General features: G+C 44.0%; 1 protein-coding gene across 1 annotated transcript; it reads right to left on the reverse strand.

Annotated features, from left to right (window-relative positions):
- Nucleotides 1-2,646: 2,646 nt before the first annotated feature.
- Nucleotides 2,647-23,399, reverse strand: LOC126484785 (trypsin delta-like). The gene is made up of 5 exons (XM_050108381.1): nucleotides 23,232-23,399; nucleotides 14,177-14,566; nucleotides 8,170-8,541; nucleotides 4,159-4,173; nucleotides 2,647-2,727 (listed from the first exon to the last, which is right to left on the reverse strand). The coding sequence occupies exons 1-5, from the start codon at nucleotides 23,397-23,399 to the stop codon at nucleotides 2,647-2,649; spliced, it is 1,026 nt and encodes a 341-aa protein (XP_049964338.1).
- Nucleotides 23,400-24,843: the final 1,444 nt, after the last annotated feature.

Here is a 24,843-nt window from a genome sequence, read left to right on the forward strand (position 1 = left end):
TGTTAAATAATCTGTTGTGAGGACCTCAGTTTGATTGTCATTTTAAAGTAAAATATTAATGAAGTCACAACACACGATTCTGATACGTTATCAAGTGAGTTTCCATTGTTGTGTGCATAACGCAGTGTATATATTTCACTCCAAACACATCCTAGTCCCATACTTTCCAAAGGTTTACTGAGTGAGAGTCCTACTACGGGACAGTACATCAAGAGTAGTGGCTGGAATTGATGGATACTTTTTTAAAATAAATTTTTCATTGTAAAAGTTGTGCACACCGTCTCATAATTTTCCCATGGACTGCCAAACAACCGTTACGCTACGGTGCAAGCGATTGTCAGCTGCAGTAGCAGGATCCTAGAAGAACCGAGGTAAAATGGCAGTAACTCACTTTTGACACCAAACATGGCTTTTAGTTCCCTGTAAACATTTATCTCATAGCAGATGTTCAGTGTGAACATAAACTAAAGTTAGACAAATGCAAAGGACAGTGTAGTTCGCAATTAGTTATTGACAAGAACAGTAGTTCAGCTAAATTTATTTTATTTTGGCGTCAAATAAAAATTTAAAGGAAAAGCTAATTTCACTGATATACACGCAACCATAAGAAAAAGTACCTACTCTTCCAATGGCAGTTGTGTTGTAATGTCAGTTAAATTGTCCTGTAGGGTATAGAGTGCTCATTACACTAGTTTGTTTATACCCTCTTAATGCCTAGTAACAAAAGACTTGAAAAAAACAAGTTTACTGTAGATGATTAAAGCGAGTCACAAATTTTGTGTAGATATATTATTTGACATTCTGTCATATGGAATGACACACACAGAAAGAGTCAAAACGTGTTTTCTTTTTTTGTGCATATTACAAGTGCACTGTACGAGTCCCCTACGGGCTATAGCGATGTATTCGATAGTCAACTTCCTCCCACGTTCGGCGCAGCGTTCCCCTGTAAGCCAATTCAAAAGCACTATTGGTGTGAACTCGCATTTCTGCTGCGTTCGTTTGTTGATGATGCGTAGATGTTGATACTTTCACTCAGCTTCACACAAAAGATTTCATGGGGTTAGGTCGAGTTTTGTGGACTACATGCGAAAATCGTCAGCACGCGGTCAACCTTTTCTTCGCTCACTGCAGGCCGGTCCGTTGATTTCTTCATGCAGAAGCATCTAGATGCTCTAGGCTGCGCATACTGTCGTCAAATGGAGTTTGTAGTCGGTGGATGTTCGTTGAACTTGTTCTGAAGTGTCCTTTTTCTGTTATGGCAGGCTGACGTGAATACATCTCAAGCGAATCCTGCGCTTTCAAGGTGCCTGTCGCTGTCTTACCTAACTCCTCACTGCTGCGTTTTTGAGACAGAAATCTTAAGTGCGCTTGAAACAACATAAATTTCTTTTCAGTTGTTCTGTGTGAATGCTGAGTTTTGTGACAATATGCCAAATAAGATAGCTAAAGCGAATTTAGGAAATCGCTTGTTTCATTTGTAATAACGTTCTATGTCGCTTCTTAACAGGTCTTAAGTTGAACCCACAGCAAGAGTCTATTTATCCATGCAGTTATATTTAGGAATGTCGTTGCGATTTTGTATTTTTCCTATTCTCATGTAAGTGATAATGTGCGCGTGTTTGCGTCTAAGGTCGACTGTCATAGACAAAAGCCGTAGCGAGACTACAGATTTGTATGTTCAACTGGAGTAACAGTCGGACGTTGTTGGTAAAAAAGTAGCAATCAAACGCGTGGCATTTAGAGAGATAGTGTCAACCTGAAGTCATTCTAGCGTACGTCAGCAGTCCTCAAGCAAATTAAATCTCTAAAGAGTGTACTTGGGTAAACAGGTTCAAAAATGGCTCTGAGCACTATGGGACTCAACTGCTGTGGTCATCAGTCCCCTAGAACTTAGAACTACTTAAACCTAACTAACCTAAGGACATCACACACATCCATGCCCGAGGCAGGATTCGAACCTGCGACCGTAGCAGTTGCGCGGTTCCGGACTGCGCGCCTAGAACCGCGAGACCACCGCGGCCGGCGGGTAAACAGGTAGTAAGAGTCACTATGTTATTATATTATTCAGGATACTGATTCAAATAGTTTTAGTAGTCAAGTTGGCGAACAGGTAGTGAACACAAGACTGCTGGGAGATTTACAGTTCCAGCAATTTATATTACACCCAAGGAAAGATTCAAGAAACACTGTCGAAACGGGTGTACTAAACCATTTTCGATTTATTTTGCTGTCAATGTCGTTTGAAACAAATTTATAATTTGTCTGGGCGTTTATATGCTGTTGTGTGTGTGTGTGTGTGTGTGTGTGTGTGTGTCTGTGTGTGTCTATGTGTGTTTTTCCGTATGGTCTTGAGAATATATGTGAGTCGATAGGGCCCTTGCTGGTATGCTTTTGAGTTCTTTTTAATTATTTTAATTGAATTCTTTAGCAAACAATACAGCCATTACAGTTGCATAGGATATAATCCAGTTGAATTGTAACTACTCATGAACTTTATAGTTGTGTAAAATAATGAAATTGCAATTCAGAGTTTTATATGTAAGAGTTTTATCTTTGCCTCTTGTAGGTAACTGGCTAGTACCCAATCGCTTTTCATGTAGTTCTCACTCATTAATGTTTCAATATTTGTTGGTAACAGAAACTTCATTTTTGCAAGGCTTCTCCACTGTTTATTTTGATGTGAAGTAAGTGGTGTAGCCCGTCCCAAAATGAAGTGGTCAAGATCTCCGTTGTCTTCTGGATGTTCGGTGCATGTGGGAAAGACTACCACACGAATGCGCTCGTGCTATGCAGGGAAAAAGGCATGTCCCAACCTTATTCCGGTAACTGATGTTACGTACCTTGTTGGGAGATCTTGCTGACAGTTCAACGACTATATTGGTATATTGCACTGAGCTGAAGCGAAGGAAAAGCCCTTGCTCTGCTGCGATGTTTACCACTGCTTTCCACACTGATTTTATATCTCTCTTTCCGAGAGATGGAAGAAGTGAGAATAAGGAAGCTGCGTAAATGTCAGGTCCCCTTCTTTGACGCTCTCCCTTGGAAAACCATCTACTACGTTGTTATACTGAATAGCTGTGTGGCGTTTTATCCATGTTAAATGTATGGCCGGCCGGAGTAGAAGAGCGGTTCTAGGCGCTACAGTCTGGAACCGCGCGACCGCTACGGTCCTTAGATTAGTTAGGTTTAAGTAGTTCTAAGTTCTAGGGGACTGATGACCATAGATGTTAAGTCCCACAGTGCTCAAAGCTATTTGAACCATTAGATGTATGGATTTATTTTCGTTTCATTATTAATTCCATCGCATCGTAGATACAACTGTTTTCAGCTTTCCACTTTCTACCTCTTAACTGCTCCAAAGCACTTCCAGTTTCAGAATTAACGGTCTAGCTGCAGCCAAGAGGCCGTCCGTCTAACCTTCTCTGTATGCCGACGACTTTTGTCTTCCTGTAGCTCCTCGAGTACTGGTGTAGCTGAGTGGCGCCTACAGGACTCGTCCAAAACGATCATTGATGGGCTCTAATCGATGCTTCCAGTTTTCAGCCACGAAGTCGTGCTTCATGGACTTCTGTCGACGTCGTATAATGCATCCGGCCCCAGAACTTTACCTTGATTACGATCCGCTCACTGTAGTGGAGACATTTCGAGTCTTAGAACTGGTTTTTGATGCCAGATTGACTTGGCTTCCTCATACTCGCCAGCTGAAACGGAAGTGCTGGCGGCACCCCAATGCCCTCCACTGCCTGTGGAGCACCAATTGGGGTGCAGATCGCTCTACACTGCTGCGTTTCTACGAAGTCCTTGTTGAGTCCTACCTTGACCAGGGGAGTCTGGTTTATGGTTCAGTGGCGCCCTCAGCATGGCGGTTGCTGGACTCAGTGCACCACTTTGGAGTTCGACTTGCGACGGGAGCTTTTATGACGAGTACAGTGATCAGCCTACTGGTGGAGGCTGGGGTCGCTCTGTGGTGTCACCACCAGACACCACACTTGCTAGGTGGTAGCCTTTAATTCGGCCGCGGTCCATTAGTATAAGCCGGACCCGCGTGTCGCCACTGTCAGTAATTGCAGACCGAGCGCCACCATACGGCAGGTCTAGAGAGACGTACTAGCACTCGCCCCAGTTGAACAGCCGACGTTCATAGCAATGGTTCACTGAGACGATAGTTAGCATAGCCTTCAGCTACATTTGCTACAACCTAGCAAGGCGCCGTATTCAATTGATAATTAATATTATGAAGCATGTACCGTAACGAGAGATGTTCTACAATTGTGGATTAAAGTTAAGTATTACAGCAACTGCGTCCATTTTCTAAGTTCTCATTTCCTTTTAACTGTTCCAGACCTCACGCCAATCTGCGTGAGCTTAACGCGTGCCTTTCGGCTTCCTCTCGTTGTGACTTGGCTGTCTTGCTAAGTCACAACACCCTCCATTGCAGATCAGGCGCCGGCATCTGCTCTTGAATTATGTCGCCTACATTCGCAGTTCTCCTGAGCAACCAAACTACCGTTTCCATTTCCCATCCACGGCAGTGCACTTCCCGCATCGGCGATCCAGGTCAAGCAAAACGATCTCTGTTCCCATCTGATCCCTTCTATCTGAACTACAGTCCTTTCCTGTGCCACCTCTCCTCCAGGTCCATTCACATACATCTCCATGGTCTACACCTACACAGCAGTTTTGGCGAAAAGCCGCACAATTGTGGTGGTTCATTTTCTTTCTCAAAATTACATATAAACTTCATGACTCTGATAGTAGCTTCATTACACCCAAGGGGGGCAAATTATCTGTTCGCTAAATTGTGGAACATAATTTTTAAATTAAAACAATAGCCTGCTCAGGAAAATGTAACTCCCTCAGAAACTTCACTATTGCTTTGGAGCTGACAATAAACAAGAATTCTCGCGAAAGAGAGACAGCCAGCTGTGCGAAATACGCTACGGCTGACACATTAGTTCAACTTGATACGCGATAAAAGGTGCTGTAACGTTACTACCCATGACGTAAACATGAGAATGAGGATTCGAGCTTCAACAGGACGTTGTCATGGCGTAGTTATGCTGATGCCTTTTTCGAGTGTACAGATTCAGTTCTTTTTAACTTTCCAAATTAACCAGCAGTTGATTAACTGATGATTAGAAAGCTGTTATCGTTCAGTTTCAATCGCCCTTAGTTACATGAGATCTAAAGTGTACTACACTCTAGTGGGAAACATATTTCTCAGTAGATTAAAATGAAAAGTTGTTCGAACAAAATAGTGATTTCTTGTGTCGAAGTCAGCTGTAGTCTTACAGTGTGTCATGTTCTAAATGCAGAGCTACACGTGCAGGAAGCTGTGGTATAGCTTTTCCAGTATCGTGGTAAGTGCACAGTTAAGAATTCTCACTTAATATCATTCTTTATTAATTGGTACCTTCAGGATAGTGCTTCCACATTAGCAGCCCAGGTTTCGGCCGTGACTAGTAGGCAGCCAATAATGCTTGCAGAGGCAGAGGCGGCAGGCAGTGGGCTTTGACCTTTTTCTGACGCAAGATGCGTTGCCACCTTGGTACCGTAGGCGCAATCCCAATGACAGCCAATACTGCCCACGCTCTGTGATTCTGGTAGGAAGTGCACAGTCACCATGTCTAACCCAAGGCTCTCGTACACTGGTGGATCCATTTCGAAAGTAAGAAACATGTGGACGACGAATTGTAGATTAGCGTAGACACTGACGCTACTCTACTAGTCCGGAGTAGCTAAGCATACATTCTACGGGATAAGTCACAAATATGCAGGAATTTCCAGAAAAACTCATTATTTACTTATAAAGACAGTTGGGGCTACTGTGGTGACGTGCGCCTCGCTCGACCTTCATCACAACAGAAAGGGAGCCGGTAGTGGCGCCGGCCGCTGTAGCCGAGCGGTTCTGGGCGCTTCAGTCTGGATCCGCCCTGTTGCTACGGTTGCAGGTTAGAATCCTGCCTCGGGCATGGATGTGTGTGATGTCCTTAGGTTAGTTAGGTTTAAGTATTTCTAAGTCTAGGAGACTAATGACCTCCGATGTTAAGTCCCATAGTGCTTAGAGCCATTTTAACCGGTAGTGGCAGCGTAAACATGTCCGCTGCGCTAGCTGATTGCACGAAGGAAGAACAAAGTCCAGTAATATGATTTCTTTGGATAGAAGGAGTGAAAAGGGCTCGTACACTGTTAACACAATACACGGACAGTACATTGCCGCAGTCAAGCTTCTTCGAATGCATCGAAAAGTTCAACAGCGGGCGGACAAATGTGACACACAAACAGGAAAAAAGGGCGCCCGTCTACTTCCACAAAGGCTGACAAAACGGAGCAGGATCAGTTGATGGTTTTATTTTCCAGCATAGTCTCTCTTCTGCGAAACGTACTTGGTGGGGCAGTCCTCCAGATTTTGTGTTCCTGCCGAAAAGAAGGTTTTCGGTTGGTTGTAAAGCTACTGACGCACACTTTCTTGCACATCTGTGTCTGAGGCATAGCGTCTTTCAGCGCCCCAAACAAATTAAAGACTGCCAGAGGGAGATCTGCACTGTAAGCAGCTCGAGATCCAATTTCAGTATGGTTTCAAGGTTTGCTGCGAACTGCTAGCTAAAGTTTGTTAGTCAACAGTGCGTAGTAATATACTTCGATGATTTTTTTGTCCTTCTCCATGTAACCTTCCACTATAGGCCCTTTTGCACCCCAAAATGTGGTTGGCATAACCTTTCCGCCAAAGCTGCAGCGTTGTATTTCCTCTTCTCTGGTGATGATCGGTGTTTCAACTCCATGCTCTGCATTTTGGTTGTGGCTGATAATCGTGAGCCAACGTTTTATTACACGTCACTGTTCTTTCAAAAAATGACTCGCCTTCTCTGTTGAAATGGTCGAGTAAGCGTTGGCAGATTTCAAGACATTTCAGTTGTTGTTCTTCAGTGAGTTGTCATGGCAGCCATCGTCAACAAACTTTACAGAAGCCAAGCTCATCATGGATGATTGTATAGGGAGAACCATGCCTGACGTTAAACCCAGACTCTATGCCATCGACAGTAGCCCACCTGTTGTGAAAACTATCAATTGAGCTTGCTCCATTTTGTTGGCCGTTGAGAAATTTGACGGGTGCCCTACTTCCAGTTTGTGCGTCATGTTTTTTTGGCCGCTTTTGAACTTCTCGATCCACTCACAAAACACTCGACCGCAGTAATGTACTGTCCATGTACTGTGATAACAGTGCAGGGATGAATTTCAGCCCCTTTCACTCCTTCTGACGAAAAATATTGTATCACAGCCCTTTGTTCTTCCTTTATGGAACCTGCTAACGGAGTGGACATGTTTACACTTCCACTGCTGGTTCAGTTTTTTTGGGATGAAGATCAAGGGAAGCATACATCACCGCAGTGGTACCAACAGTGAACACTCATCGCGGAATGCAGTGCCACTACAGCAAAATTTCTTGTACGCCAGTCTGAAACTCAAACTACAACACGTAACACGTCTAACTTTCACACATTGCTGAACATGAGATGCAGAGCACTATATTATCATATTTTCACAGATTTGTAGCCTCTCTGTCACTATGTGAAGAAACCGCTACACCCCAATGTGGAACAATACGCAATGGTATTGTACGTGTAGTGCTGGGATACTGGTAACAGCCTCAGTCTGAATATACAATAGGTACTGAGAAGATATAAGATGGAAAATTTCTCAATTTCCAGCTCCAAATTCGACGAGGCTCCTCGCGGCACGTGATCTCATTATAAGGGTCAAGACCGTTCTGTTTGTCTCTTTCCTTTCCTTTCCTTTTTTTCTGTTCAATGTTATTAGGACGAAATTTTAAACTGCATTAGCTGATAATCAGTGGAAACTGATGATGTACACCAGAAATTTTCGGGTGTGTGTGGTAGATTTTTCGGGTTACAAAAAAACTTTGCAACAACTTCGCAAAGGAAGGTAGTTTATTAACGCTAGGTAGCGAAATTCCTCAGTCTTCGTTTATTTTCCAGTGCAAATAATGAATTAGGATTAGTATAACAATATAATAAAATTGAGTAAGTTGAGCTTCTTGTCGAAGTCAGTATGTTATTTCAGTTTTGTATGTGAGAACAGAACACAGGAGGTACAGCTCTGGCTAGTGTTCTGTTATGGCTGTCAGATGTTGGTAACGTTGGTTACCCACGAACGTAAGTTGCCCACGTTGGCGTAGACGCCGCCCTCATAATCGCAGTTGCCACTCCCCCACGATACGATGCCCAACTGCGTGCTGCCGCTCACCAGAGGACCGCCGGAATCCCCAAAGCACGGGCTCTTGTCAATCCCTCCAGCGCACAGCATGCGCGGGGTCACTTCGCGACCGATGTCCGGGTAGTAACACGCGGAGCGCTCCATGACGCTGACGTCCACCTTCTGCAGGGTGCTGGGTTCGCTCGTCGTCTCCGTCATTCCCCAGCCGGTCACCGTGACTGCGAGCCCGACTGGAGGATCGTAACCGTCGTCTGGCAGGTTCACGACTGCCACGTTGGTGCCGAGTGGGAACGAACCATCCGGCTGCAAAATCAAACGTCCGTTAAACTGTGGGAATAGCATTGTTCGGTTTTAGCATTTCAGGATTAAGAGGAAGCTCATGACAGAGCTAAATAATACAGTCGATTGTTTTAATCAATGGTATTTTACAGCTGTTACTAAACTTCAGTAAGCAACTTGAAACGCAACTACCGGGTTCCATGAGAACGTCTGTATTCGCTGCAACATGTGAATCATAACGAAACTTAAATGCTATGTTGCTCAAGCAGTACACCTTTTCTTGAATGTTACCTGTTTCTCAGTCATTGTAATGTGATAAGGTTGTTTCGGAAAAAACAGAACAGTTTTTTTGGGGTGTAATTTTTGCTTTTATGTCAGATTATGATCAGTTTTTTTTCACAAACAAAATTATGTCTGACTGCTTGACGTCGTCTTTTAGTATGCAATAGGTACGATTTTCAGACTGCTCTCGATTCTGTCTTCGTACTTAACCTGTCAGTATCCGTATGTACAGGCCCTAAATACCGTAATAATGTAGTTTGTCAATTTCATTGTACTCGAGACACCCACGTGTGGACTTTTAGCTTTCAAGAAAGTGTTTTGCAAATGATTCAAGTTTGACTGATATGTCTGTACAGATTACATAGTTCATTGCGGCATTGACAATACGCTATGTCGGGGTTTTCTGTATCAAGGGGATATGTTTATGAAAGTAAGAACATATTCTGCTGTTCATTCTGTGTGCGCAGCTCGGACGCCATTGTGTTGCAGGACCGCTGCTGGACACGTATTGCACTAGTGGCAAGAAACCTTTCCCAAATGTATTTAATCCAGAGAGCAGCCATCCAGAAGTAAATAGAAGAGGCGAGAGGCATTGCTTACAACAATCTGCGACGCAATATTAGGTCTGTTTGAAAATAAGGCCTATAGTAAAAATACATTAATCCCAGTAATAAATCTACCTCCCTATCAGTGGCATACCATCCACGAGGTCAAGCTTCAAAATAAAATCCGTTACAAATTTGAATAACTGCTTACATTCAAAAAATGATAAAGGAATGGGGATTCATGAATCAGTCTTCACGGGACTTTTGGAATCGGTTATAGTATGTATTATTTTCTCTTTATTAAAGTGTTTGTGTAGCCTAATTAGATACAATAATCACTCATCCTCCATTACAAAATCGGGTTTTTTGGTAAAATTTTCGACGTCGCCTATAGACTTGAAGATAATGTACGAAATGCTGTGAAGGGATTTGAGTGCACAGGAATTTTCCCTTCAGTCCCAACAATATACCACTCTAAAAATTCCTTCCTTGAGTCGTGATTGATGAGTCCCTCTCTGTTACCAGAGTTTCAGAAGTAAACCCAGGCGCTCAAACTCCTGATCTTCCAAGAAATTCAGGAAGTCAGGTCTCAGCAACATCACCATCATTTTTTCCGTTTCGCCAACCACAACGAATACCACGGGTACCAAACGTAAGAAGAGAAAGGAAAACTGGAAAAGCAAATTGCAGTTTGAAAACTCCCAAAGAAAGAAGGTGAAGATTGCACAAATGCCCTGGGTTTTCAAGAGAAACCATCCAATCCAGAATAAGGTTCATCAAGATCTTCACCTGAAGCAAAATGTCTTTTGGTTTCTGCAGTATTAAATATTATGACGCTATATCTGTGAAATAAAGACGAATTGATTAGGTACGTTAAGCGCTAGGAGTAGTTTCGTGAAATTTGTATGGGAACTGCTGGTCGTAACTAATTCCGCTGTGGGAAATGCATGTAACAACTACTGGTACAGTTGAAACTTTAGTCTTCCATATCTTGTATAACTGTTCACAATGATTTACGTAGCCTCATATACGTTTCAAATAGAAAAACATTTTTCCGTTGTTCAAACATTTTAAATTTTGCTATTTACAACAATGAAGAATATATCTTGAAACAATGTACCTCATGTTACCGCTTAGCAGGTATTAGGAGGACCCCTTAGCAGGATGAGATGTGACAAAGTCGAGATCAAATCCTGGAAAAGTGACGACGCTGTTCCATATCGCAGCCTTGCTTGGCAGTGCGAATTTGCTGTGCTCATAGATGTTACATGATGTTAATGGCTTTCGAAAATCTGAGATCTACTTCGTGACAAAAATGCGTATCGAAATGAAGATTTCCTACGATCAGCAACCACTGATGACCACCGTTAGCAGGACCGCCACACTCGTCTCGCAGAGCACGGCTGCAAGCTCCATTACAGGGGGCAATTCCTTCGTCACAGTCAGAGCACATCCCGTGCCACCTTATGGCGTAGCGGTGGCTCCTGAACGTAGTATACAGGTTTCCTGTCTAGAGAGCGTGTTATCAATTCCAAAAGCAGCGCAGAGAAACAAACGAGTGTCAAAAGATTGAGGAAAAATAGCTATTTCGACATTTACATCTACATGATTACCCTGAAGTTCACAATCAAGTGCTTGGCAGAGGGTTCATCGAACCACCTTCAAGCTGCTTCTCAGGCGTTCCATTCTCGAACAGCGTGCGTGAAAAGCAAACTCCTAAATCTTTCCGTTTGAGCTCAGATTTATTTTATTTTATTATGATCACTTCTCTTCATGAAGATGGGTGCCAACAAAATATTTTCACATTCTGACGAGGAAGTTAGTTATTTAAATGTCATGAGGCTGTCTTGCTGCAGCGAAAAACTCCTTTGTTTTAACGTTTACCATCCCAATTCGTGTATCATATCCGTGGCACCCTATCCATTATTACGCGATGATACTAAATGAGTCGCCCATCCCTGAACTGCCGGCCGGAGTGGCTGAGCGGTTCTGGGCGCTACAGTCTGGAACCGCGCGACCGCTACGGTCGCAGGTTCGAATCCTGCCTCGGGCATGGATGTTTGTGATGTCCTTAGGTTAGTTAGGTTTAAGTAGTTCTAAGTTCTAGGGGACTGATGACCTCAGAAGTTAAGTCCCATAGTGCTCAGATCCATTTGAACCATTTGAACCATCCTTGAACTATTTCGATGTTTTCCGGCAATCCCAGGTAATGCGGAGCCCTCACAGCACAGAAGTACTCCAGAACAGGGAGGACAAGCGTAGAACAATCAGTCTCTTTAGTAGACCTGTTATGTTTTCTAAGTGTTCTGTTGATAAACAGCGGTCGTTGGTTTGCTTTCGCCATAACAATATCTATGCGATCCTTCCAATGTAAGTTATTCGTAATCGTAATTCATAACTATTTAGTTGGGCTTCCGGCCTTCAGGCATGTGAGATTTGTAGTGTAACTGAATTTTAGTGGATTCATCCTTACAGCACTCATGTGGATGTCTTTATACCTTTATTCTGAGTCAACTGCCACTTTTTTCCCTGGTACAGATATCCCGTCTAGTTAATTTTGCAGTTCGTTTTGATCATCTGAGGACTTCTTTTAAGTCGGAGCTAATTAACGCGGAGGAAGAAGAAACAAAACGAAAGCCGTGCCATACAGACCAATGCCTGCAAAAGGGCTCCTTGAGCTGTCGGAGGGAGTCCACGTAAAATCTGATGAAGCAAATAACAGACCGAAAGAACAGTGGTCCTAGCTCGAAAACATCAGCAAAACTAAAGCAGCCGAATGCGTCCAGTGATGCGGTAAATTATAAGAAGTCGATGAGGACCTCTACTTTGATGAGGGTTATATCACTTTCAGCGTGTGCCTAAGTAGGCTCACTATTCGTGTGCATTGGACGAGGTTATCCAACTGTGCACTCTATGTGAAGCATAACGCTGATAGTTTATGTGCCATTTATAGCTTTTTTATGTGAAATACATATAAGCTGTAAGGATTTTCATTTAGGACTAATTTTTTATATATAATATTGTTCCTGAATTTGTCCCAACAACTGCGCAAAATAGAGAAAACTAACATTTCTCAACTTTTTCAACAAAAATATAAAGTCAGTTAATTAAAGATTAAAACAGTGTAATGCTTTGAAAATTAATGCTATGATAGAGATGTCTGAAGCAGTTTAGCTATTTATTATAATTTTCTTGTATCTAAAATGACAAACAATAAGTACCCCGTTCTGCCGAAGGTTCTCCTATTTGCAATAGCCATAGTTATAAGAGTCGAGTTGCATGAAATGGAAGCACTTCTCCAGAAGGGGAGGAGAGTAGGTTGTAGCCTATACCCGATGCTACTAAATCGGTTTACTGAGCAAGCAGTAAAGGAAAGAAAAAAAATTTGCAGTAGGAAGTTCAGGGAGAAGAAATAAAAGCTTTCACGTTTGCGGATGAGATTGTAATTCTGTTAGAGACAGCAACAGATTTGGAAGAGCAGTTCATCGAAGTGGATAGTGTCTTGGAAAAAGGATATACAAGGGCTATTCGGAAAATGAGATTCAGTCTGTCCCAAAATGGAAACCGCAGTGAAAATCATATACTTTTATTGGCAACAGTTAGCTACACCCTACAGCTACTCGTCTACATAGTCGCTTCTATCACTCAGACATTTGTCCTAGCGGTCTACCAACTTTCAAATACCGTCGTCATACAAGGCAACAACCTATACTTCCAACCAATTCTCTACGCTGGACTACAGCTAGTTGTTTGAACCAAAATGTAGTCTTCATAGCCAGCGTTTCAGATGCGCAGAGATGAATGTCAGGGGAAGCCAAATACAGACTATATGGTGGGTGATCAGACACTTTCCATGGAAAACGCTGCCGGAGCGTCTTCACTAACCTTATAGAGTGTACCCAAGAACTGTCATGAAGGAGGACACGCATGACCGTTACGTTGCGTTCGCTGCATGACATCAGGCGAAATTCCTGACCAGACCCTCATACTAGGCCGAGACTCTATTTTCTAGGAGTCTTTACGTGCTCACTGTGCAGTAAGTACTGAGAAGAGCCACGTGATGCGATCGACGGGCATACTAGAGTAACTGCCCAACACATATGTGCACAGTTTCATCGGATTTTCGCTGTGATTTTCGTTTAGACCCAATCGGACCTTACTTTCCGGATAGCTCTCATAAGATAAACATTGACAAAAGGAAAACAAAGAAAGAGGAATGCAACCGATTTGAACGTGGTGATGTTGAGTGAACTAAATTAAGAAAAGGGTAGCAGATGAGTTTTGCTACTTGGACAAACTAACCCATGATGGCCTAAGTAGAGAGGGTGTAAGATGTAGACTGGTGACGGCAAGAAAAGTGTTTCTGAAGGAAAGAAATTTGTAGTCACTATATATAGATTTTTAGTGTTATAGGGACTCTCTGAAAATGTTTGGAGGATTGTAGCCATGCATGGTAGTGAAACACGGAGAGATTTAAAATGCAGAGCTACGGAATAATGCTGAAAATTAGGTGAGTTGATTACGTAAGTAATGAGGAGGTACTGTGTAGACATGGGGCGAAAAGAAATTTGTGGGGCAGCCTGACTAGAAGAAGGGTCGGTTGACGGGACACAGTAGTGATATCTGGGGATCACCAGTTTCGTGTGTGTATGTCTCAGGGGGAAGGGTGGGGGTGGCGGGGGGCTGGTAAAAACAGCAGAGGAAAGCCAAGAGATTAATACAGCAACCTGATTCAGAGGGATGTAAGTTGCAGTACAAACCAGTCTTCGAGCTGAAGACCACAATAACAACATTTTTCTGACTTCTCTTTGACGTTACCAACGGGCGCTCACCCGTACAACTGCGATGTCGTAGTCACCAGAAGTGCTTTCGTACTGTTCGTGTTGGTAGGCCACGGCCATGTCCAGCACAGTGCCGCCGCTGTCGCGACTGGAAGAGCCAGCACGCAGGTGGTACAGAACGTACTCTGAGAAGGGTACGCAGTGGGCGGCGGTCAGCGCCCACTGGGGACCGATTATGGAGGCGCCGCACGCCAGGCTGGCGGCGTACGTCAGGTACAGCTGCCACGGAAAGTCCTCGATGCTGGCGTCGGAGCCGCCTATGATACGGCCTTGGATACTCGTTCGCAGCCGCAGCGCCCGTGGGGCCACCAACTGCAGCTGCATTGCCAGCAGCAGGCACAGTGCGGCCACGTGGATGCGTGACATAGCTGGTCTCACATCCTAGTGAACGAGAACGTCTCACTTTATAATACCTCCATCTGCTATATCTGCCGTTTTCTTACTGTTATCACGGTAGTCCAAATAACTCAGATAAGGCACACTATCACGATGTCGAAGAGGGGAATCCGTGCAGATTTCCAGCTATCGGCGAATAGTATCCAAATCTGGTAACGCGGCCATTACGTACTACTTATCGCAGATGATCATCAGCTTACGCTTCCAACTCGCTCGATTAATACTGCAATATTCTCATACATAAACAGTAAGCCCTCCACAAACCTTGGACCTTGCCGGTGGCTGGCGTGTCCCAGCGATACAGACAGCCGTACCGCAGGTGCAGCCACAATGGAGGAGTACCTGTTGAGAGCCCAGACAAACATGCGGTTGCTGAAGAGAGGCAGCATCCTTTTCGGTAATTGCAGGGGACTGACAACGTGAACCAAAACGACACTGTTGTGTTGGTACTGCGAACGGATCCAGGAATCATCTTGGGTAAAATATTACTGAGGTAAAATAATCTCCCTCTCGCATCTCCGGGCAGGACCTACTCAGGAGGACGTCGTTGGTTCAAATGGCTCTGAGCACTATGCCACCTAACTTCTGAGGTCATTAGTCGCCTAGAACTTAGAACTAATTAAACCTAACTAACCTGAGGTCATCACACACATCCATGCCCGAGGCGGGATTCGAACCTGCTACCGTAGCGGTCGCTCGGTTTTAGACTGTAGCGCCTAGAACCACACAGCCACTCCGGCCGGCTGAGGACGTGGTCATCAGGAGAACAAAAACTGGCGTCCTACGGTTCAGAGCGTGGAATGTTAGATCCATTAATCAGGGAGTTAGCTTAGAATATTTAAGAAGAAATATAGATTGGCTGAAGTTAGATATAGTGGGTTTGGTGTTGTCTGGTAGTAGGAGGAACAGGAAGAATCACGAAGCAAAGTTGTGCAAGTGGAAGATGTGAACACACTGGAATGTTTCAGGTTGATTATCTAACTGTAAGACAGCCATCTCTGAACCATATTTTAATTTGTAAGAAATTTTTCGGGACGGATCTTCGTTATGACCACAATTTACTGTTCATGAACTGATGATTAAGACTGAAGACACTGAAAAGTAGAAAATTAAGGAAGTGGGACGCGGATAGGTTGAAAGGACCAGAGTATGTTGAGAGTTTCAGAGGGAGCATTAGGCATCAATTGGCTAGAAAAGGGGGAAGGAACACAGATGAATGGATAGCATTGAGAGATGAAACAGTGAAGGTAGCAGATGACAAAATAGGTAAAACACAAGGCCTAGTAGAAATTATTGGATAACACAGGAGATGCTGAATTAAACTGATGATAGAAGCAAGTATTAAAAATGTAACAAATGAACCAAGCGAAACGAAATACAAACGTACAGAAATGAGATTGGCAGAACGTGAAAAATGGCTAACCACGAAGGGCTGGACGACTAATGTAAGGGGAAAGATAGATACCGTCTGCAGTAACATTAAAAAAGCCTTTGGAGAGAAGAGAACAGCTCTATGAATATCAAGAGCTCAGATGGGAAATCTGTTCGAAGCAAATAAGGCAAAGCTGAAAGATTGATGAAACATATAGAGGGTCTATACAAGGCGGGCCTATACAAGGACGGCAATATAATAGAAATGGAAGACGACATAGATAAAGTTTAGACGGAGGTATGACACTGAGAAAAGACTTTGACAGAGCAGTGAAAGACGTAATCCGAAAAAAAGGGTCCTTGATTAAACGACCGTCCCTCAGAACTATTGATATCCTCGGGAGAGCCTACTATGTCGAAACTCTTCCATCTTGTGGGCAAGATGCGTGAGGCATGCGGAATACCCTCATCCTTCAAAAAGAATGTAATAATCCTAATTCCAAAGAAAACAGTTGCTGACAGGTGTGAACATTACTGACCCTTCAGTTTAATAAGTCGTGGGTGCCAAATACTAACACGAATGCTTTACAGAAGAATGAAAGAAACAGGTAGAAGCCGACCTCGGGGAAGATAAGTTTGGATTCCGGAGAAATGTAGGAACGCGCGAGGCAATACTCACCCTACGACGTATCTTAAAACACAGGTTAAGGACAGGCGTGCCAACGCTTATAGCATTTGTAGACCTAGAGAAAGCTTCTGACTATGTTGACTGCAATAGCCTCTTCGAAAATCTGAAGGTAGAAGGGGTAGAAAACAGGGAGTGAAAGTCTATTTACAACTTGTACATAAAGCAGAGGTGCATGAAAGGGAAGCAGTGGTTGAGAAGGGAGTGAGACAGTTTTGTAGACTATCGCTGATATTACTGTATCCGTATACTGACGAACAGTTAAGAAACAAGAGAAAAACTTAAAATGGGAATTAAAGTTCAAGGAGAAGAAAAAAAAGCTTTGAATTTTGCCGATGACGCTGTAATTCTATCAGAGACAGCAAAGGGCTTGGAAGAGCAGTTGAATGGAGTCGACAGTGTCTTCAAAGGAAAATATAAGCTGAACATCAACAAAACCAAAACAAGGATAATTTAATGTAGTCGAATTAGAGCAGATAATGCAAAGGGAATTATATTAGGAAACGAGACCATTAAGTAGATGGGTTTTGTTATTTGGGCAGGAAAATGACTGCTGATGCCAGAAGCAGAGAGGATATAAAATGTATACTGACAATGGCAAGGAAAGCGTTTCTGAAAAAGAAAATATGTTAACTTCGAATACAGATTTAAGTGTTGGTAAAACTTTTCTGAAGGTATTTGTTAGGTGGTAGTGAAACATGGACGATAAGCAGTTCGGACAAATAGGGAACAGAAGCTTTCGAAATGTGGTTCTCCAGAAGAATGTAAAGCATTTGGTGGGTCGATCACTTAATTAAGGAGGAGGTACTGAACAGAATATGGGGGACAAGACACTTGCCGAACAAGTGACCAAAAGAAGGGATCGATTGGAACGTCACATTCTGAGATATCAAGGGATCACCAATTTAGTATTCGATGAAAGCGGGTGTTTGTGTGGGGGAGAGGGGGGAAGGGGGGAGAAGGGCGCGGGGGGGGGGGGGGGGAATCGTAGAAAAAAATGGTTGAAATGGCTCTGAGCACTATGGGACTTAACATCTGTGGTCATCAGTCCCCTAGAACTTAGAACTATTTAAACCTAACTAACCTAAGGACACCACACACATCAATGCCCGAGGCAGGTTTCAAACCTGCGACCGTAGCGGTCACGCGGTTCCAGACTGAAGCGCCTAGAACCGCACGGCCACATCGGCCGGCGAAATTGTAGAGGAAGACCAAGAGATGAATACAGTAAGCAGATTTGGAAGGATGTAGGTTCCAGTAGTTATTAGGATATGGAGAGGTTAGCAAAGGATAAAGTAGCATGAGGAGCTGCATCAAAGCAATTTTTCGGACTGACGACCACAAAAACCGCAACATTTTACAGCGGGTTAGGATCTTTGCAATGAAACAATTGTGAAAATACACAGACTCTTCTTGGGAATGAGTAACACCCGAATATGTAAAACAGGCTAGAATTGATATCGTAGTTCAATTAAAAGAGTGCGTATGCAAAACTGAAGCCCACTGCTAGAAATAGTTTATTTCCTTATTTAAACAAATGCTAGATGGGGCCTTGATAGTCTTGCGCTTTCACACCGATTCCGGTTTTCGCTGTGGCGCACAGTCCACGGATAGAATCGCATTAATGGCAACATCCACTATGGAGACCTGCCTGATTGTTGTTTTGTGTTGTATTCCACGTCCAATTAGGTGAATACTGGGCTGGTAATCACGTCCCACCTCAGTTACATAATGCGCAAAACATTTCCGACAAGTTTATACCAGTTTCGCAAGGGACAATATGATCTGCAGACACATGGGGTGCATAAATTTCGTCCCAGGCGAGATGGAATGGCGAAAGGCCGCGCTCTGCCACTAATATTGCCAAATCCGGAATTACATGCTGACAACATTAACATACGGGACAGCGCTAGAAAAACGACGACCGAAAAGGATAACTTATTCTGAGCTAAATCGTACAGCTGCTGTCATTGATATGAAATGGAACGGAGAAAGTATAAACGTGTTACAACGTTACCGATCTATAAGTAAACATGGAAATGGCATCGGAAATGTGTAAACAACTTCTCTGACTCGATCATTGCTTAGGCATTGTTGTAACGTAGTTATAATGAAGACTTCTGCGACTGTGAAGATTCCATTGTAGTGAGACCTAAGGACATCACTGACATCCATGCCCGAGGCACGATTCGAACCTGCGACCGTAGCGGTCTCGCGGTTCCAGACTGTAGCGCCTAGTACCGCTCGGCCATCCCGGCCGGCTACGCGAGATCAGACTGTCTGCTAATGTCCACTGGCATAATATATGTATTAAAATATTAAAATTAAAATTGTATCAACGAAAGTGCAACTCTAATGTTACAGGCCGGCTCCATCTTCCTGTAGAAATGCATGTGCAGGAAGTTATGGAATAAGGGTCTTCAGTACCGCGGAAAGAGCATAGTCAAGAATGCTTACTTCACATTTTCGCTCTTCATTACTTTGTTTCCTTCCATGCAGTACTTCAACCATAGGGGCTCAGGCGCCGGTAGCCACTAGTCAGCAGCTGGTGACGTATGCTGAGCCTGCAGCGGCTGCTCTCGGTGGTGACCGATATGACGTAAGACAACAGATGCGCGGAATAAGGCTAAGTGATGTCGCAGTACTGCCTGTGCCCTCTGATAGCCGCAGGAAGCGCACAGTCTCCACATCTAATCCAGGACCGTCGTAGACTGGCTGGACAGAGGCTACTGCAGCCATTTGAAGGCCTCTCCTCGACGGATCCAGTTCTTATTATTACCACAACCATCAGGGCTCGCTCACAGCTGTCTATTGCCTAGAGACTCACCCTGCACGGTGAGGCTGGAGTTAAGTAGCCGTACATTCTAACAATGAATTTCACAGAGCTACGACACGTGAATGGCTAAGGAAATATTACTGACTTTGCTGGGAGCTGTTATACTCTCTGTCTAGATGTTTATGACAAGTGGTAGGCACAGTCGTGGTGAGGTGACAAAAGTCATGGGATACCTCCTAATATCATGTCGTACCTCCTTTTGACTGGCGCAGTGCGGCAGCTCTACGTAGCATGTACTCAACAAGTCATTGGAAATCTCCTGCGGAAAAACTGAACCATCCTGCCTCTAAGCTGTCCATAATAGCGAACATATTGCCAGCACAGTAATTTGTCATGAACTGCCCTTTAGATTATGTCCTGTAAATGTTCGTTGATGTGATTTTGGTGGCAGCTCATTGTTTCGAATGTTCGTCGAACCAATCACTCACAAGTGTGGCCTGGTGACATGTTTGGGAACATGCAGTCCACGAATAGCTGGAAGTGGTCACCAAGTAGGCGAGGATAACCACTTTCAGTCAATGATCGGTTCACTTACATGAGATGACCCAGTCCATTCTATGTAAACACAGCCAAAATCACTACAGAGCAACCACCACCGTGCATAGCTCATTGCTGACAACCTGGGTCCAAGGTATCGTGGTGTCTGCGACACAAATGGCTCTGAGCGCTATGGGACTTAACATCTGAGAACATCAGACCCCCTAGAGCTCAGAACTACTTAAACCTAACTAGCCTAAAGACATCACACACATCCCTGCCACAGGCAGGATTCCAACCCGCGACCGTAGCAGTCGCGCGGTTCCGGACTGAAGCGCCTAGAACCGCTCGGCCACCGCCGGCGGCGTCTGCGACGCATTCGAAAAATGGTTCAAATTACTCTGAGCACTATGGGACTAAACATCTGAGGTCATCAGTCCCCTAGACCTGGGAACTACTTAAATCCAACTAACATAAGGACATCACACACATCCATGCCCGAGACAGGATTCGAACCTGCTACCATAGTGGTCGTGTGGTTCTAGACTGAAGCACGTAGAACCACTCGGCCACAACGACACATTCGAACCCTGCCATCAGCTCTTACCTACTGAAATCCACACTCGTCTGACCACGATACGATTTTCCAGACTTCAAGGGTCCAATCGATAAGGTTACGATCCCAGGATAGGCTGTGCAGGCATTGTGTGCCGTTAGCAAAGGCACACCCATCTGTCGTCCGCTCTCTTAGCCTATTAACGCCAAATTTCGCCCTACTGTCCTAACGGATACTTTCGTCGTATGTCAACATTGATTTCTGCGGTCATTTCAAGCAGTGTTACTTGTCTGTTAGCACTTACAACTGCTGAGGTCATCGGTCCCTAGGCTTACACATTAGTTAACCTCACTTAAACCAGTTTACGCTATGGACAACACAAATACCCATGCCCGAAGGATGACTCGAACCACCGCGGGCGGGGAGCCGAGCGACCGTGGCAAGGCGCCTAAGACCGCACGGCTACCCTGCGCGGTTTTAAGTGAAGGCCGTCGGCCACGGTGTGGTCCATGGTGAAAAGTATGGGATAAAATTTTGTATCCTCGGCACAATATCGACAATGCGGCTCTCGGAATATTGACTTCCGTAACGATTTCCGAAATGGAATGTGTTTCGGCGTAACGGCAAGCACCGGCACGACGATGAACAGCGGAAGAGCAGAGAGGGCTTTGAGATGACGTCAGCCAATAGTACGCTGAGTAGGACGACACCAAGACAGGAGCGGCCTCTACGTGAAGAGAATGTAAGCGGCGCGCCGCCTAGCCGTGGGCGCAGCGGGAGAAGAGCCGTCACACGAACGCTACAGCAGTGACTTATGAACCGTATTATTTGGTTGCACTGAAACTCTATATACCGGAAGACATTGATTATTTGCATGTCGCCGTTTGGTTGCGATTCACCTTTGTGAATACGCAAAGTTAAGTATTGTCAATTTAACTTACTGTAATAAACTTCATTAATACGATTTGCTGGAAGTGTTGTCTAGCGATCCAAGAAAACAGCTTCTTTGGCACCCTATGTTAGAAAATTGGGCAGGATACTACAGAATATCTCATGCATCTGCCTCTAACTACGATTCCATGGTCAGATTCTGTTAATTCCAATCATGGGGCCACAAGCACGTCGGAAATTGAATCACCTGTGTACAAATGGCATCTCCACCAATGCACCATCCCTTTATACCTTGTGTACTAGTTGCTACATGACCTCTACGTGTGAATAATACTATCCCATGACTTCTGTTCCCTCAGCGTATAGGGAGTGAGAACGCCATATTGTGTTGTACCCTGTAGGAAAACAGCCCACCAGTACCGGGGCAATGCTGCATTTCAGTGTGCTGCTTCAGCACTATTACAACACTCAACTACGGAATTAGATCGGAGGCTGGCCCACATGTCCCTTCGGTGATTACGAAGGCCGGCTTGATGCTCAGAAAACAGTTTTTACTGTTCAAGCACCGTGGAACATAAGATGGGGGGCACGATGTCTATCACGGAATAGCTCGTACTACATAAAATGTGTTACGTTGCAACCGTATCGTAACCCTGGTGTAACGAAACAACTTTCTGGGGAGGGCAACCACAGCTCAGAGACATGATGAATAACAATAACAAACACTTTGCAGTCAATATGCATTCAAACTCGCGTCAGTATAGATGCATCGTGCGGTTTATCTTTCAAGAATAAAAACCTCTGTGCGAAATTTTTTGAAGTGGTAGAAGTACAGATATATAGGGTTGCATATAACAAAAAACAATGCAAGTGTTCATAGGCCTGTGACTGGCTCATTGACCGGTCATGCTTTGTATGTTTGGCAGACATCTTACGGATGATTTCAATTTTATTATGACAGCCCATAAATGTGGTTCAAATCTTAACATGGATAACTTCGCGAATGCTGGGGCTCCGTAATTGGCCACGTAAGTCATGAAAGTACAACCATTGTGAGAACCTGTTCCTGCATTTTTGATTAATGCAACACTATGGTTCTGTATTTCTCCATTCCAGAATGAAAAGAAAAGGAAACCATTCTACGCAGATAAACCTGAAGATGAGTCTATACTGGCGTGAAACTGGTAACTGCTAATAAACATCTTCATACAGCTCTGTGACAGTTGCAAACACCTCATCACTGTTGACTTTTTTAATTGTTGTAATTTTTACAACAATTTTGATGGTTATTGAGTGCTGAATATTTTTATAGTTATTCACTTGCTGTAATTCGTCGTGCCGACAATTTGCTGTGAAGTAGGAGGTATGATGATGCAGGGATGCCCCAGTCCGAGCATACAACAGAGAAATCAAGGGGCTTCCCATGGATACTCTCTCTGTTTCTGGCTAATAGATCCAGATGGCTCCTGGTGACTAGGGCTCTCCCTGCAAGGGCAGCAAGCGTCATACATGACTCGCATTCCCAATTTGAAACTGGGCTGTGGGCAGGCATAGGGGATCTGATTATGGACATCTGAACATTTATTGTCAGACGGAGAAGCTGCTGGTTACAAATAAACTTAGGAACAACTCCACAATAAAAAATAATTTAGTAATGTTAGTGGGCAGCGAAAATACTAATTAATTGATTACTTATTGGACTAATAAATTTGACAAACATGTGGTTTTCGTCGTTGTCTCATTTCAGTTTCGCTGCCAGAAGAAAACTCAGGAGGTACAATTGCGGCTAGCGTAGTTTCAAAGTTTTGTGTTATGGCTGTGAGACGCCGGCGACCCTGGTTATCCAGGATCGCAAGTTGACCACGTTGACGTAGACGGAGCCCCCAAACTCGCAGTCGCCGCTGCCCCACGACACGATGCCCACCTGCGTGCTGCCGCTCACCAGAGGACTGCCAGAATCGCCATAGCACACGCTCTTTCCCGTCTCTCCAGCGCACAGCATGCGCGGAGATACTTCGCGTCCGCCCGGAAAATCTCACTCGGAGCGGTAGCTGACTCAGATGTCCACTTTGTGCAGGATGAGGGGGTAGTCGGTCTCCGTGTATCCCCAGCCGCTCACTGTGACTGCCAGGCCGACTGGCGGGTTGTATCCAGCCTCTGGAAGGTTCACGATTGATACGTTGTTGCCAAGTGGGAACGAAGCGGCAGTCTGTAAAATTAAACGTCGGGTAAAATGAATGAAGGCAGTCTTATGTTTCTAGATTTAGAGAAAACTTTTGATAATATGGAATAGTACAGCCGATTTTCATAATCGTCAGTATTTTCCAAGTATTTCTTCTCGATAGTGCTACAGTAAACGCCGGCCTTTGTGGCCGAGAGGTTCTTGACACTACAGTCTCGAACCGCGCGACCGCTACGGTCGCTGGTTCGAATCCTGCCTCGGGCATGGATGTGTGTGATGTCCTTAGGTTACTTAGGTGTAAGTAGTTCTAAGTTCTAGGGGACTGATGACCTGAGAAGTTAAGTCCCATTTGAACCATTTTGTTGCTACAGTAATCAATTTGAAATACATCTACTAGATTCAGTATTTCTGCCAAATAGTGTTCGGTACTGCATATGGGTCTTAAAGATAATTAAATGTAATGTTGCTTACGTATGTGCGCGTTTTCTTTATTAGTGCGTATTTCCAAACACTGTAATATGTAATGGTTTGTTTATCGAAACCAGACTTTTTTCTTTTTTAGCACAGTTGGTCTTTTAAATCAGTTTATTACCTAACAGTTTTTATTGTACCAAAACACAAGGCTTTGCAAAGTCATCCTCTTTTATTGTGCAGTCACTTCTGTGGTTCCATTCGTCCCTATACACGAATCTGATGTGTCACTGGCAACATTAATGTTTGAAGAACAGAACCTAAATACAGTAACCTATACATGATGTCGCGACAAAACGTCCGAGATTGTTCTATATAGTAGTGCTGTCGCGAAAGGCTTCTTTCAGTTTCTCTGCACTCAAGATACACGTGTGTATGCTGTTAGCTATCAGACGACGTTGTGGTAAGTGTTTCATGCTTAGGCGATAGATCTGTACTGTTCATTCCGTGCTCGTTGTTCATTACGAATTTTCGTTTTCCGCAGTACTTTGCTTCAGTAACCATTGTTTGACAAAATATAACAATATTTCTGCATGCGTAGTATACTCTGTCTGTGCAGTAACGCAAGACCTTACACAACCAGTGCTGTAAATAAGGTTGCAGAAGGAAAACTTTATTCTCATCTCTTAAATACGTTTGCTGCCGGAGAAGCGTGGTTTCTTAACTAGTAATTTTTTTTTCGTAATTTCTTTAAGCAGGATTCTTCCTAAATTTTGGTGTTTCTTCCACTGACATAAATTTTCTTCGTAAAATCTATGTTTTCCAACATAATATTGGCAACGTTTTCCTACTG

This window comes from Schistocerca serialis, chromosome 6, assembly GCF_023864345.2.
Source record: "Schistocerca serialis cubense isolate TAMUIC-IGC-003099 chromosome 6, iqSchSeri2.2, whole genome shotgun sequence".
NCBI classification, from domain to species: domain Eukaryota; kingdom Metazoa; phylum Arthropoda; class Insecta; order Orthoptera; family Acrididae; genus Schistocerca; species Schistocerca serialis.